At 44.3% G+C, this 12,105-nt stretch overlaps 1 protein-coding gene across 1 annotated transcript in view; it reads right to left on the bottom strand.

Moving 5' to 3' along the window:
* The window catches only part of LOC138492809 (uncharacterized), a 469,421-nt gene that overhangs the window by 297,570 nt on the left and 159,746 nt on the right, over nucleotides 1-12,105 (bottom strand). Inside the window, exons 33-35 of the mRNA XM_069620163.1 lie at nucleotides 9,586-9,708; nucleotides 6,721-6,837; nucleotides 258-3,233 (exon numbers count right to left, since the gene is read on the bottom strand). Coding sequence (XP_069476264.1) covers nucleotides 258-3,233; nucleotides 6,721-6,837; nucleotides 9,586-9,708 — 3,216 coding nt within the window. The remainder of the gene's footprint in view (nucleotides 1-257; nucleotides 3,234-6,720; nucleotides 6,838-9,585; nucleotides 9,709-12,105) is intronic.

The following is a 12,105-nucleotide window of genomic DNA, read 5'->3' as shown; positions in this document are numbered from 1 at the left end:
CTTATCTGACTCCCCCCATGGCAGGGACTTGGATAAGGGATTCTATCCTTCAAGCCACAATCTCTGTAGCCAAGTTTCAATGGGTGCTACAAGGCTGCTATGCCTTAATCGATTGCACACCATTGAATGCCATTCCATGCACTAACAACCATTTGCATGCCTACACATACAAAATAATATTAAGAACTCATTAACATGTCATTTACAGCAATTGAAAGGAAATTGAAACCACCTTGAAGGTTATTTCTCAGACTTACTTGTGATATTACTTCCTGCTGCAGTGTTTGTTGAGGGTGTGGAGGAACTTCCAGGTGCCGCAGATGATGTGGTGGGAGGCAGAAGGGTCACAGTGACTGCAGTGGTGTTCACTTGTGCTGAGGTTCGTAGTGCAGATGATGTATGATGCTCTGTTACTCTCAAGCTGGTGACGCCAGATAGCAAGGATGTTGCTGTTTCAGGACTGCTGCCGTTTGTTACGGCCAAACTGCTGAAAGGGGATTCTGAGGTTGTTTCAGATTTAGTGGTACCAATCACTGTTGCCTGTGAAATGCTGATGGGGGGTTGTGTGGCGGTTTCTGATTGAGTCAGAGTATTTTGTGTTACATCTGAGCTGTTCATAGGTGTTTCACCTGTTGTTGTTGATTCCATGGCAGTGCTGTCAGTTACTCCTCGGCTGATTGTAGTAGTTTCTTCAGTTGATGCTGATTCACTCGTCTTATTCTCTGTTACTCCTCGGCTGCTTGTAGCAGTTTCTTCAGTTGATGCTGATACACTCGTGTTATTCTCTGTTGCTCCTCGGCTGCTTGTAGGAGTTTCTTCAGTTGATGCTGATACACTCGTGTTATTCTGTATTACTTTTTGGCTGCTTGTAGGAGTTTCTTCAGTTGATGTTGATTCACTCGTCTTATTCTCTGTTACTCCTCGGCTGCTTGTAGGAGTTTCTTCAGTTGATGCTGATACACTCGTGTTATTCTGTATTACTTTTTGGCTGCTTGTAGGAGTTTCTTCAGTTGATGCTGATTCACTCGTCTTATTCTCTGTTACTCCTCGGCTGCTTGTAGGAGTTTCTTCAGTTGATGCTGATACACTCGTGTTATTCTGTATTACTTTTTGGCTGCTTGTAGGAGTTTCTTCAGTTGATGCTGATTCACTCGTCTTATTCTCTGTTACTCCTCGGCTGCTTGTAGCAGTTTCTTCAGTTGATGCTGATACACTCGTGTTATTCTGTATTACTTTTTGGCTGCTTGTAGGAGTTTCTTCAGTTGATGCTGATTCACTCGTCTTATTCTCTGTTACTCCTCGGCTGCTTGTAGGAGTTTCTTCAGTTGATGCTGATACACTCGTGTTATTCTGTATTACTTTTTGGCTGCTTGTAGGAGTTTCTTCAGTTGATGCTGATACACTCGTGTTATTCTGTATTACTTTTTGGCTGCTTGTAGGAGTTTCTTCAGTTGATGCTGATTCACTCGTCTTATTCTCTGTTACTCCTCGGCTGCTTGTAGGAGTTTCTTCAGTTGATGCTGATACACTCGTGTTATTCTGTATTACTTTTTGGCTGCTTGTAGGAGTTTCTTCAGTTGATGCTGATTCACTCGTCTTATTCTCTGTTACTCCTCGGCTGCTTGTAGCAGTTTCTTCAGTTGATGCTGATACACTCGTGTTATTCTGTATTACTTTTTGGCTGCTTGTAGGAGTTTCTTCAGTTGATGCTGATTCACTTGTCTTATTCTCTGTTACTCCTCGGCTGCTTGTAGCAGTTTCTTCAGTTGATGCTGATACACTCGTGTTATTCTGTATTACTTTTTGGCTGCTTGTAGGAGTTTCTTCAGTTGATGCTGATTCACTCGTCTTATTCTCTGTTACTCCTCGGCTGCTTGTAGCAGTTTCTTCAGTTGATGCTGATACACTCGTGTTATTCTGTATTACTTTTTGGCTGCTTGTAGGAGTTTCTTCAGTTGATGCTGATTCACTCGTCTTATTCTCTGTTACTCCTCGGCTGCTTGTAGCAGTTTCTTCAGTTGATGCTGATACACTTGTGTTATTCTGTATTACTTTTTGGCTGCTTGTAGGAGTTTCTTCAGTTGATGCTGATTCACTCGTCTTATTCTCTGTTACTCCTCGGCTGCTTGTAGGAGTTTCTTCAGTTGATGCTGATACACTCGTGTTATTCTGTATTACTTTTTGGCTGCTTGTAGGAGTTTCTTCAGTTGATGCTGATTCACTCGTCTTATTCTCTGTTACTCCTCGGCTGCTTGTAGGAGTTTCTTCAGTTGATGCTGATACACTCGTGTTATTCTGTATTACTTTTTGGCTGCTTGTAGGAGTTTCTTCAGTTGATGCTGATACACTCGTGTTATTCTGTATTACTTTTTGGCTGCTTGTAGGAGTTTCTTCAGTTGATGCTGATTCACTCGTCTTATTCTCTGTTACTCCTCGGCTGCTTGTAGCAGTTTCTTCAGTTGATGATGATACACTCGTGTTATTCTGTATTACTTTTTGGCTGCTTGTAGGAGTTTCTTCAGTTGATGCTGATTCACTTGTCTTATTCTCTGTTACTCCTCGGCTGCTTGTAGCAGTTTCTTCAGTTGATGCTGATACACTTGTGTTATTCTGTATTACTTTTTGGCTGCTTGTAGGAGTTTCTTCAGTTGATGCTGATTCACTCGTCTTATTCTCTGTTACTCCTCGGCTGCTTGTAGCAGTTTCTTCAGTTGATGCTGATACACTCGTGTTATTCTGTATTACTTTTTGGCTGCTTGTAGGAGTTTCTTCAGTTGATGTTGATTCACTCGTCTTATTCTCTGTTACTCCTCGGCTGCTTGTAGCAGTTTCTTCAGTTGATGCTGATACACTTGTGTTATTCTGTATTACTTTTTGGCTGCTTGTAGGAGTTTCTTCAGTTGACGCTGATTCACTCGTCTTATTCTCTGTTACTCCTCCGATGCTTGTAGGAGTTTCTTCAGTTGATGCTGATACACTTGTGTTATTCTCTGTTACTCCTCGGATGCTTGTAGGGGTTTCTGATGTTGTATCAGATGCACTCGTTGTATCCTCTGTTACTCCTCGGCTGCTTGTAGGTTTTTTCTCAGATGTAGCTGATTCACTGGTGCTACCCTCTGCTATTGGTGAGCTGCTCATAGGTGTTGCTGAGGTTGTTTCCATACTTTCGGGGGAGCCTGTAGTTCCCGCTGTGATAGTAAACTGTATTGCAGTAGTGGTGACTGTGTTTTTTGCTGTTGGTAAATTGGTGAATAGATCAATTAATATTCACATGCTGACATTTTAACGGATGCTAATCTAACAAGCTGTAATGTTTGTCAGTTGGCAAAGAAATACAGTAGAAGTACAAATAATCTCTAATATTTGTTCTACTGACATGGCCTCCTAACAAACCTATACCCAACTAAGAATCCTTGGTTGATTGTTTAAAAAGAAAATCTATTAACAATGTGAGTTATTAGCTGTGAAAATATCTAATTGTAGGATCAAAAAAGCACTCTTTATTTGTGTTCCAGTTTGTTGACAAGGCAGGAAATGGCTCACTGTCCAAGTTAAGACCTTTGTGAAGCCAAGCTCCCTAATATAGGTGGCAGTGACATTACTGGCAGGGTCGGCCCACCAACGAGGTTCCTGTTGCCTTTAGCACCTGTGACTATAAGATGTGGGTGCTAACAGCTTTTAAAAAGGAAGAAATAACATGGTAACAAACACTGAAAAGGGACGTCATCTGACAGGAGAAGGTTCGCTAGGGTGTGTTTCTTTTTGTCATGTTTTCACATTTTCAAAAGCCTGTATCAACGCTGTCTTATTATACAAGGTGCTAAAAGCAAGAAGGGGTCATTGGTGGTTGGATATGCGCTTCTAGGATTTCCCCAGTAGGTATTATTTTCAGGTGAAACCGCAGAAATTCTGTTCTCCATTTTGAATTGCGGAACTGCTTTAGATACATTGGCAATACGCCCCGGGGTTTATCAAGTTTGGAGAAATATTTGTGCAACTTTTAGTTTCGCATTTTATCTGTTGTTGTTATCCAGTCCCTTTGAATCAAAGCCCTCTTGACACTCACTGGATTAACCATGTGATCGGAGGGATGTCTTGAACAATTATCTAGAGTTTCCAAGACCAACCTTTCCAAGTTATTCAGAAATTGGTTTTACCTTCCAATAACATACATTCTTGATCTTCATACAAGGAGTGTTTGTGGCGTGTCATTATTACCCTGTTTAGTGATAACTTCCAGTCCAAGCTGGATTAAATAGATCTTAACCCCAGTTTGTAGCAGAGGGTAGCAATTGGGAAAGATTCAGGGAGCTGTAACCCTTTCTCCCACATCATTCCCTCAAGTCTATCGCAGTTGGGCCTCCAGAATTGAGACTCAACATTGATCCCGTATGATAAGGTCAGGATCTCTTTGCCTTTATACAAATTAATTAAGGGGAGGATGGAACATCTAAAATAGTCAGTCAGCAGCTTCCTCATCTGGCAACTCACTTCATCTCTTTTACCTCCCAGACCCCCCTCCACAAATAGAATGCTGGGATGAGACAACATTTTAAATCCCAGATACATATCCTCCTTACGAAGAACCACTTCTTGGCCGGGAGAGACCATTTACAGCAGGGGTTGCTAAGTCTAATAATGTTGGATCTTAACGGGTTGATGAGGAGATTTCTTGATTCCGCATCGGTCCCAAGGGCGGTGAGCAGCCGCTGGATGCCCCGCGGAGTCTGATCTAAAATTGTCATCCGCATGGGCCATCCAGCATACTTTATCCTCCCCCCATGGGGTTAGCAAAGGCATGATCTTTCAGTGCCAAATAGAGGTTGAAGTTACAGGGGGCTAGATTTCACCCCTGACTCAATCCTCTATCAGCATCTCTTGGACTACTCAGATGTCCCTGTTCATCCAGTCTGATTTGAATTTTCGAATTTGTTTGCAAATGGACTATTATAGATGACAAGTCAGGGGAAGACTGTATGCACTTTAAATAAAATGGGAGATTACCTGAAAGGGGGCTTCCTGCAGGGGGATGACAATGCAGGGAAGAGCCATTTTAGGTTTAACATGTAACTGACATTTTCACAGTTCTATACGTCTTGCAGAACGCCTTCATGAGAGGTGCCCAGAAGGGATGTGTAACCTGTTTTATGGGAAATTGTGTCTGTTGTGTGGTGGTGCTATTGGTTGAAAGGTAACATTGGTATTTTAAAACATGACAAGAGAGCCAGAGATGCATGTTTGTAAATGTTATCAATAACTGTGTCCCTAATCACTGCAGAGCGCACAATCTGTTCACTTCAGTGTCTGGCACAGTGCAGTGTGGTAGACAGACTACTAGTGACAACCCTTTTTAATGTCTATGTGTTTCAGTAGTCCAACACCCATACCATTGTTGCCGACTGGTCTTGGATGCACAAGAGCCGGCCTGTTTTGCAGTGTTTGGATGCTTTGCTGAGTATATTATCAGCACTTTACCCTGCAAACACACCACAGTGAGTTCAGCAAACTCTTCCAAATTCGCAATCTCTTTCCCTTTCTCCCAGATTCCGCTCTCCACCCTTTCCCAGTTCACAGAAAGAAAGCTCCTCTATTTTGTTCTTCATTAAGCGTTCCATTTCCCCACCTCCAGAGCTAATATGCATGTATGCCTCCTCTTTTTCTCCCCCTCTCTTTCTCTTAAATCCACACAATCACCCTCTCCAGCAACATCAATGAACCCACCTCCCATTGGCGGTGGGATTTTTGTTTTGTTTTCTGTCAGCTCTGCAAATCCCCCCAGACACTCTCCAAATCCACTGACTCTCCAACTGCAACTTGAGAGGTTTTATTTGATCAAATGTGATGTTTTTAAATCATTGATGCGTAGCTATATTTTAGTGCAGTTATAAGTGATTCCAATTTTGTCTTGAATTGTTAAAGTTTTTACAATAACTAACCTTCTTTGAAGATTAATCTTTTGGGTGATGCTTCTTTGGAGGACTGGATCAGCTTTGCACATTAGATAACATTAAACTTGTCGACATTTTCCCTGTTTGATTTCTGTGAAAAAGACATAGGGCCTGATTCAAGGGATTTTGTGCAAGGTGCAAAGTGAGTTTTCACTGGTGCAAAGTGACTTTGCACTGCCAACAAACACCCCAATCCATGGAACAGAGAAAAGTGTATTTTTGCAGTGCAAAGTAACTTTGCACAGCAAAAATACACTTTGCATGGTTCCATGAATCCGGGTAAGCAGTGCAAAGTGTTTTTTTGAAGTGTAAAGTGACTTTGCACTGCAAAAAGACACTTTGCACAGTTCCATTAATTAGGGTTTGTGTCAGCAGTGGAAAGTCACTTTTCAGTAGTGCAAAGTGAGTTTCCACCATGCAAAAAATTCCAGGAATCTGGCCCATAGTGTATTCAGCGTCCCTTCAAACTCCAGATTGACCATCAGTCCAGGGCCTCACAAGTCCTGCAGCCTCACTTATCTGACTCCCTCCATGGCAGAGGCTTGGATAAGGGATTCTATCCTTCAAGCCACAATCTCTGGTAACTTACCGCCTGAGTCGTAATGAGGCCCCATGTCTTATTATAAAAGGTGCTAATGGCAAGAAGGTCTCCTTGGTGTTTGGAGTTCTGGCAGTAGGGAAGCTAGAGCCAGGAGATTCGGCACGGCAGGAATTGGGGGTGCAGAGACATAATGCGTGCTGGAGATTCTTAAGGATTTCCGTGCAGACTTACCGGTGCAGTTGGGGCCATTGTACCCAGGTAGGCAGTTACATGCATATGACCCGTTGGTATTATTGCATAAGGACGTGTTCGGACAGATGCTGGGGTTTCTGGAACACTCGTGGATATCTAAAAACAGAGAATGCGTTCAAGAGTGGTCAGAATGCAGCAGCGAACAACATCACCAAGAAGTAGTGATCAGGTCCATCTGTAACAGGACACCCTCCTTTCCCTAATACACAAGAACACGTAGAGTTATGCAGAAGAACACTGCTCTGCCAGTGTTGTTCAGAATTCCTATATTGCAGCGCCCAAATTCACACATTTTCTTTTGAACACAATGCTCCCATATTCCGTGGAGGAATTGGGACGAACTAAGACAGAGCGGTGCTTTGGCAAAGTTTGTCTTGCCAGAACGCGATGCCATGGAGTCTCAAACACCAAGGCCTGGCTTGCATTCTACAGGACGTGCTCCCAAGTGTTGTAGTTGCAGATAAGCTGTGCAATCTCCTGAGCTGATCTTGTAGAGAACACGGGATTCGTGTAGATGCACAATGCTATGCAACCCAATCCTGAAAACCACAATTAGCCAATATCCAAGAAGGTATATATGTCTCGGAGTTTACAGACCTTTTTCTGTTAGGGTGGGAGCAGGTTGACGAATGACATGAGCAAACTCAGTGTTTATAAACTTAATCAGAAGTTTTATTGCCTGAATCACTTTCACTGGCATATTGTAAATATACAATGATGTGGTCATTCTCATCTTCCCAAAAGGCTCTTTGCTTTTATGCAAATCGCCAGGATTCGGTATATGTGCAGGTGCACCGCCACCCCCCACGGCCCGCTGCACTCGACTCATTCCTTGAGGTCATCAGCTAGAACTGGGTTTGGGCTCCGCCCTCATCCCCTCCCACATCACTGGCAATTTCTCCCTCCCCGCCTCATCACACCCCTTGCTTGAAGTGGGAGGTGGGCGGAGTTCCCACCATAAATGTTGTCCATTTCCAGGACTGCCCCTACCCATTATTTGTTTTCCACATGCACGTTTCACGAGTGCACACACATTGGTAAAATACCCCCATTTTGCAGAGGGTGCCGATGCTTGCATGCAGTAATCGCTTTACACATGAAGTTCTTCCCACCCACTAAACTTTGCCGCTTGAGGACATTTCTTTCACAAGAGGGGCGAGCACATCTCAGAGCACACCGCTGATTCCCAAAGAAATGTGCTCCACTAACCACATGTCGCTCTGACAGTTTCCACCGGTGTCGCTCTGGCAGTTTCCCCCGGTGTCGAATATTAGTGGTTATACCAATAGCAGCTGTAGTAAGGGTAATACTGGTAATAGTAAAATGACTCATGGTTGTAGTAGTAATAGTAGTATTGGCATTGCTAGTGCCAATAGTGGTATTGGTAATTGTACTAGTAGCAGTATCAATATTAGAAGAAGTAACTGTATTATTAGTAGCAGTAGTAGAAGTAGTATCAATAGTTGTATAAGTGATAATATGTATAGCGATAGGAGTAATCATAATAATAACACTAGTAGAGTAGTAGTAGTGGCAGTACGGATGATAGTCACAGAGTGTGCACTAGTTGTAGCAGATGAAGTAATAATGGTAGTAGCAGTGGCAGTACTAGTAGTATTATTATTTATCTTAACTCTTCTATATATTGATCAGGAATATTAGGAAAATCTGAGGAAGTGTTTCCCAAATCATATGTTGTTCATTTACACACGTCAAGAACACTTTTTTGGTAGCCAAGTGTGGTCATTCTTAAAGTAAGGCACATGCCTAATTTAGAGTGGGACACATGTTACTTGCGCGGAACAGTCTACTTTTCACGATGCACAATTTGCACATTCTCATTTCAGTCATGAAACTCCTTCCACTCTGCATGTTTCGCTGCTACATTCTCATAGGATGACTTATAAACAATCCCTTCCTTGCTCTCATGTCACCCCTAAGTAAATTACTACTCTCATAAAGGTGTGTCAGTTGCACGTGACCACAGAACGTGCAAACATACTCCTAGGATTGGTGGTAACACAAGAAAAAAGAAAATCGTGCAGCAGGCTTTTTAATACTTTTAAATCTCCATCCAGAATATTTGTACAACACATATATCTTCTTACACCACGAGTTTACAGACCCACCACTTACGTGTGGACCGTTCCAGCGTAAATTCTCCCCACAAAAGTTCCTAAGACACCTCTGAAGATGTGTGAGTACATGCAGAGCTGCACGTCTGTTTGTGTGTGCCACTTCCACACTCAGACGCCCCCTTGACTCAAACACACCTCCCTAACATACTTCTGGCAACACACACTTTTGCTGGTCTTGGAGTAAAGCAATTGAAAAGTGGACATTTTTTGTGTGCATCACTCATACGTCCTTTTGTGAATCGGGTGTGATTTTTGCATCAGTACGTTGCACAGTCTTACGGGTTTACGTAAAAGCTAGCAATGGAAAAAGGCTTGTGAATCGGCACCTAAGGTTGCCCTACTCATTGCCCGATCTGGGCTCTACATTACAAAGCTGACCTTGTCTTGGGAGGATAGCTCAATGGCAATGCGCTCGCCTAGGAAGCAAGACGACGCAGAGCACCACAGGTTTGATCCCCGGGTCCGCGCTTAGAAACCTCTGGGTATTAAGCACGTTATAAATAACCTATCATCATCATCACCCAGCGGCCCTTAAAATGATCAGCGCTCACCGTGTGAATGCTAGGGCGCCCCACAGTGCCTCGTCAGCCACTGTCAGGGAGTAAACCCAACCTTTGAGAACCCAGTGGCAACGCTGTGTGAAACCTGCCGTGTGCCAATTCTCTGCTTGGAAACATAATTTCAATCAGAAGAGCGTGGTACTTACCAGCACAGAACAGATAGGGATTGCCTTCGTAGCCATCCTGGCATTCGCAAGAATAGTTCCCTGGCGCGTTAATGCACACACTATTTGCACTGCAGGTGTTGTTCTCGTTGCATTCATCGATGTCTATGTTGCAAAACCAGAAAACAAAGAGATGTGGAATTAGCCATGTAGAACGCACAGGTGCAATTTGATTAAAGAAAAGGAAGTTACTGTCGTGTGCAGACCTTTCCAGCGACATTGTCGCCTCGTGTACACCTTAGGACTCTTCTGGAAACCCCGGGGGAGTGCGGGAGGCGGGGGGGGGGGGGGGCAAAGTACCTACAAAACACTGGGGCTGAGGCAACCACATCGAGCTGGTCTCCTGGATCCTCTCTTAGACATGGGGTGTGCAGCTTGGCAAAGACTTTTCATAAGGACCCCCCCCCACATGTTACAGTGGTCACTATAAACCAGCTCTCTGGCAATCTGGGCACTCCACTATGCCAGCTACTCTACACTGAATGTGCAAACACATGCAAAAAGGGAGGGGACATTAATGATATATTATTAAGCTTTCTAAACCGAGACTGAGTCGTACCAGGAGTTAGGGGCCCTGAAGACCGAGTTAAAGGCCCGAGCTCAGCGAGGGCATTCAATGAGGTTTACAGGTCCATAAAAGCCTGGTGCGGATGAAGGCGTGGTCTGTGAAGCTATTATGTGCCATGTGTGTCGCATAAAGGTGGAGTAAAAAAAGAGCACCTCCCTGGAGTGGTTGTTGAAAATTTGCAAGATCCTACCAACCCTGTACAAATGAGGAGTAAGGGCAAGGGATTAGAAACCAGCCGGGCCACGTCTGTCAGGTGCCACCCGCCAAGGTAATAGCGTGGCGGTCAGAAGCCTCCTGGGAGGCCGGCTGGGCTGCATCTGCCAGGTGTGGCCCGGGGAAGATTGCAGCCAGGCCAGCATGGGGCAGGTAACTCCACCCCCCACCAATAAGGTAAGGAACTGAGGGAGGTCAGGGGATTTATACTGCCTGGGCCGCATCTGTCATGTGCGGTCTGGGGATTTGTTTTTATTGGAATTCATACCACGCTTTCACCAAAGCGCCATAACCAAATTCCAAAAACAGCGCCACAATCATAAGTGAGCAATGGGATGAATGAATCGTGAGTCGGAAGACTGGGATAGAGGATTAGTCGGATACGAAAAAGACAGTAGGTAGAAGAGGAAAGAATTGAGAGAGGAAGGGAGTTCCAGTGAAGAGGGGCAAGAAGAGAGAAAGAGCAGACACGGGGTGAGGCACAAAGGGTTTTGGGGACCGCCAGACGGCAAGTGCTGAGAGGGACATAGAAAGAGCCAAGAGAAGCAAGAAAGGGGGAGCCAACCATGGAGACATTTAAAGACAATGGGAAGGGGATGAAAGAGAGCACGCAACTCAACTCAACTGATGGAATAGCAGCAGTAGAAAGAGCAGCTGCGATAGAAGATCGAGGAGAAAGTCTGAAAAGTAGATGAACAGCCTAGTTATAGATAGAAAGAAAAGGGGCAAGACGAGTGCATTAAACACCAAACCAAGTACAAGCAAAGCATTGGAAAAGGCAAACATGTTGCGTTTACTAAAGGGACTTCTGTTACGCAGGCCTCCTCCCTGTTCCCAGGGAGAGACACTGGGGAGGTGGCCTGCATTCGGATCCATCGAAATGCTCGGCAAAAAAATCAAGTGCGAGAAAATGCCGAATTTGATACCGGAAAAAAACGAAAACATAAATGACGAGTAAGGGGAGTGGAGGTTGCCGGGGAGTCCGCCGCTCTCCTTACTCAACAATAATGGGTGGTGTGGGAGTCCCCCACTTTCCTAAAAAGGACTGCAGGGGACAAATAGTGTTTTTTTTAAAAAGAAGAAAAAAGAAGCACCCTGCGGTGGAAGTTCCACCTCTCAATGGGGAGGCAGAACTCGCGTTGCAGGGATAGAGCCGTGGAGAGGAGCAGCAGGTAAGTCGGCCGCAGAGGTACGTTTGGGTGGTAAGGGGGGTGGAGGGTGTGGGATAGCAGGTGCAGGGTGATGTGCTTGATTATTTCGATACGGCATGCCGAATTCGTGATTTTCAAATTCGACATTATCTTTTACGAAATAATGATGTACATTTGCCTGCATTACCATGCTAGTCCATGTTTGCTGATGTACAGCCATCATTGGCAAAGGTCAACAATGCTTTGCGATAGTCAACCATGAGGTTTCATAGTTAATGAGGATTGACCCTTGTTAACTATGGACTGTGATGGTCGATCATGGGTGGTGATAGGGTTGTCGATGGTTGACTATGGTTGACAATGGTTGCCAATATTCAGGAATGGTTGAGTATAATTGGTGATGGTTGCAGTGGTTAGGAATATTTGACCTGCTTGGCAATGATAGCTGTCGATAGTTGCTGAAATTCAGGATTTTCGACCATGATTGACAATGATCTCCATGGTTGGCAATGGTCGAGCACATGGTTGATCACCTTTGGGAAAGCAGTTGGTGATAGCCAACCCTGTCTG

This window comes from Ambystoma mexicanum, chromosome 10 (genome assembly GCF_040938575.1).
Source record: "Ambystoma mexicanum isolate Mex_15411 chromosome 10, UKY_AmexF1_1, whole genome shotgun sequence".
In the NCBI taxonomy this organism is placed as follows: domain Eukaryota; kingdom Metazoa; phylum Chordata; class Amphibia; order Caudata; family Ambystomatidae; genus Ambystoma; species Ambystoma mexicanum.
This window is presented reverse-complemented; position numbering and strand designations above follow the sequence as displayed.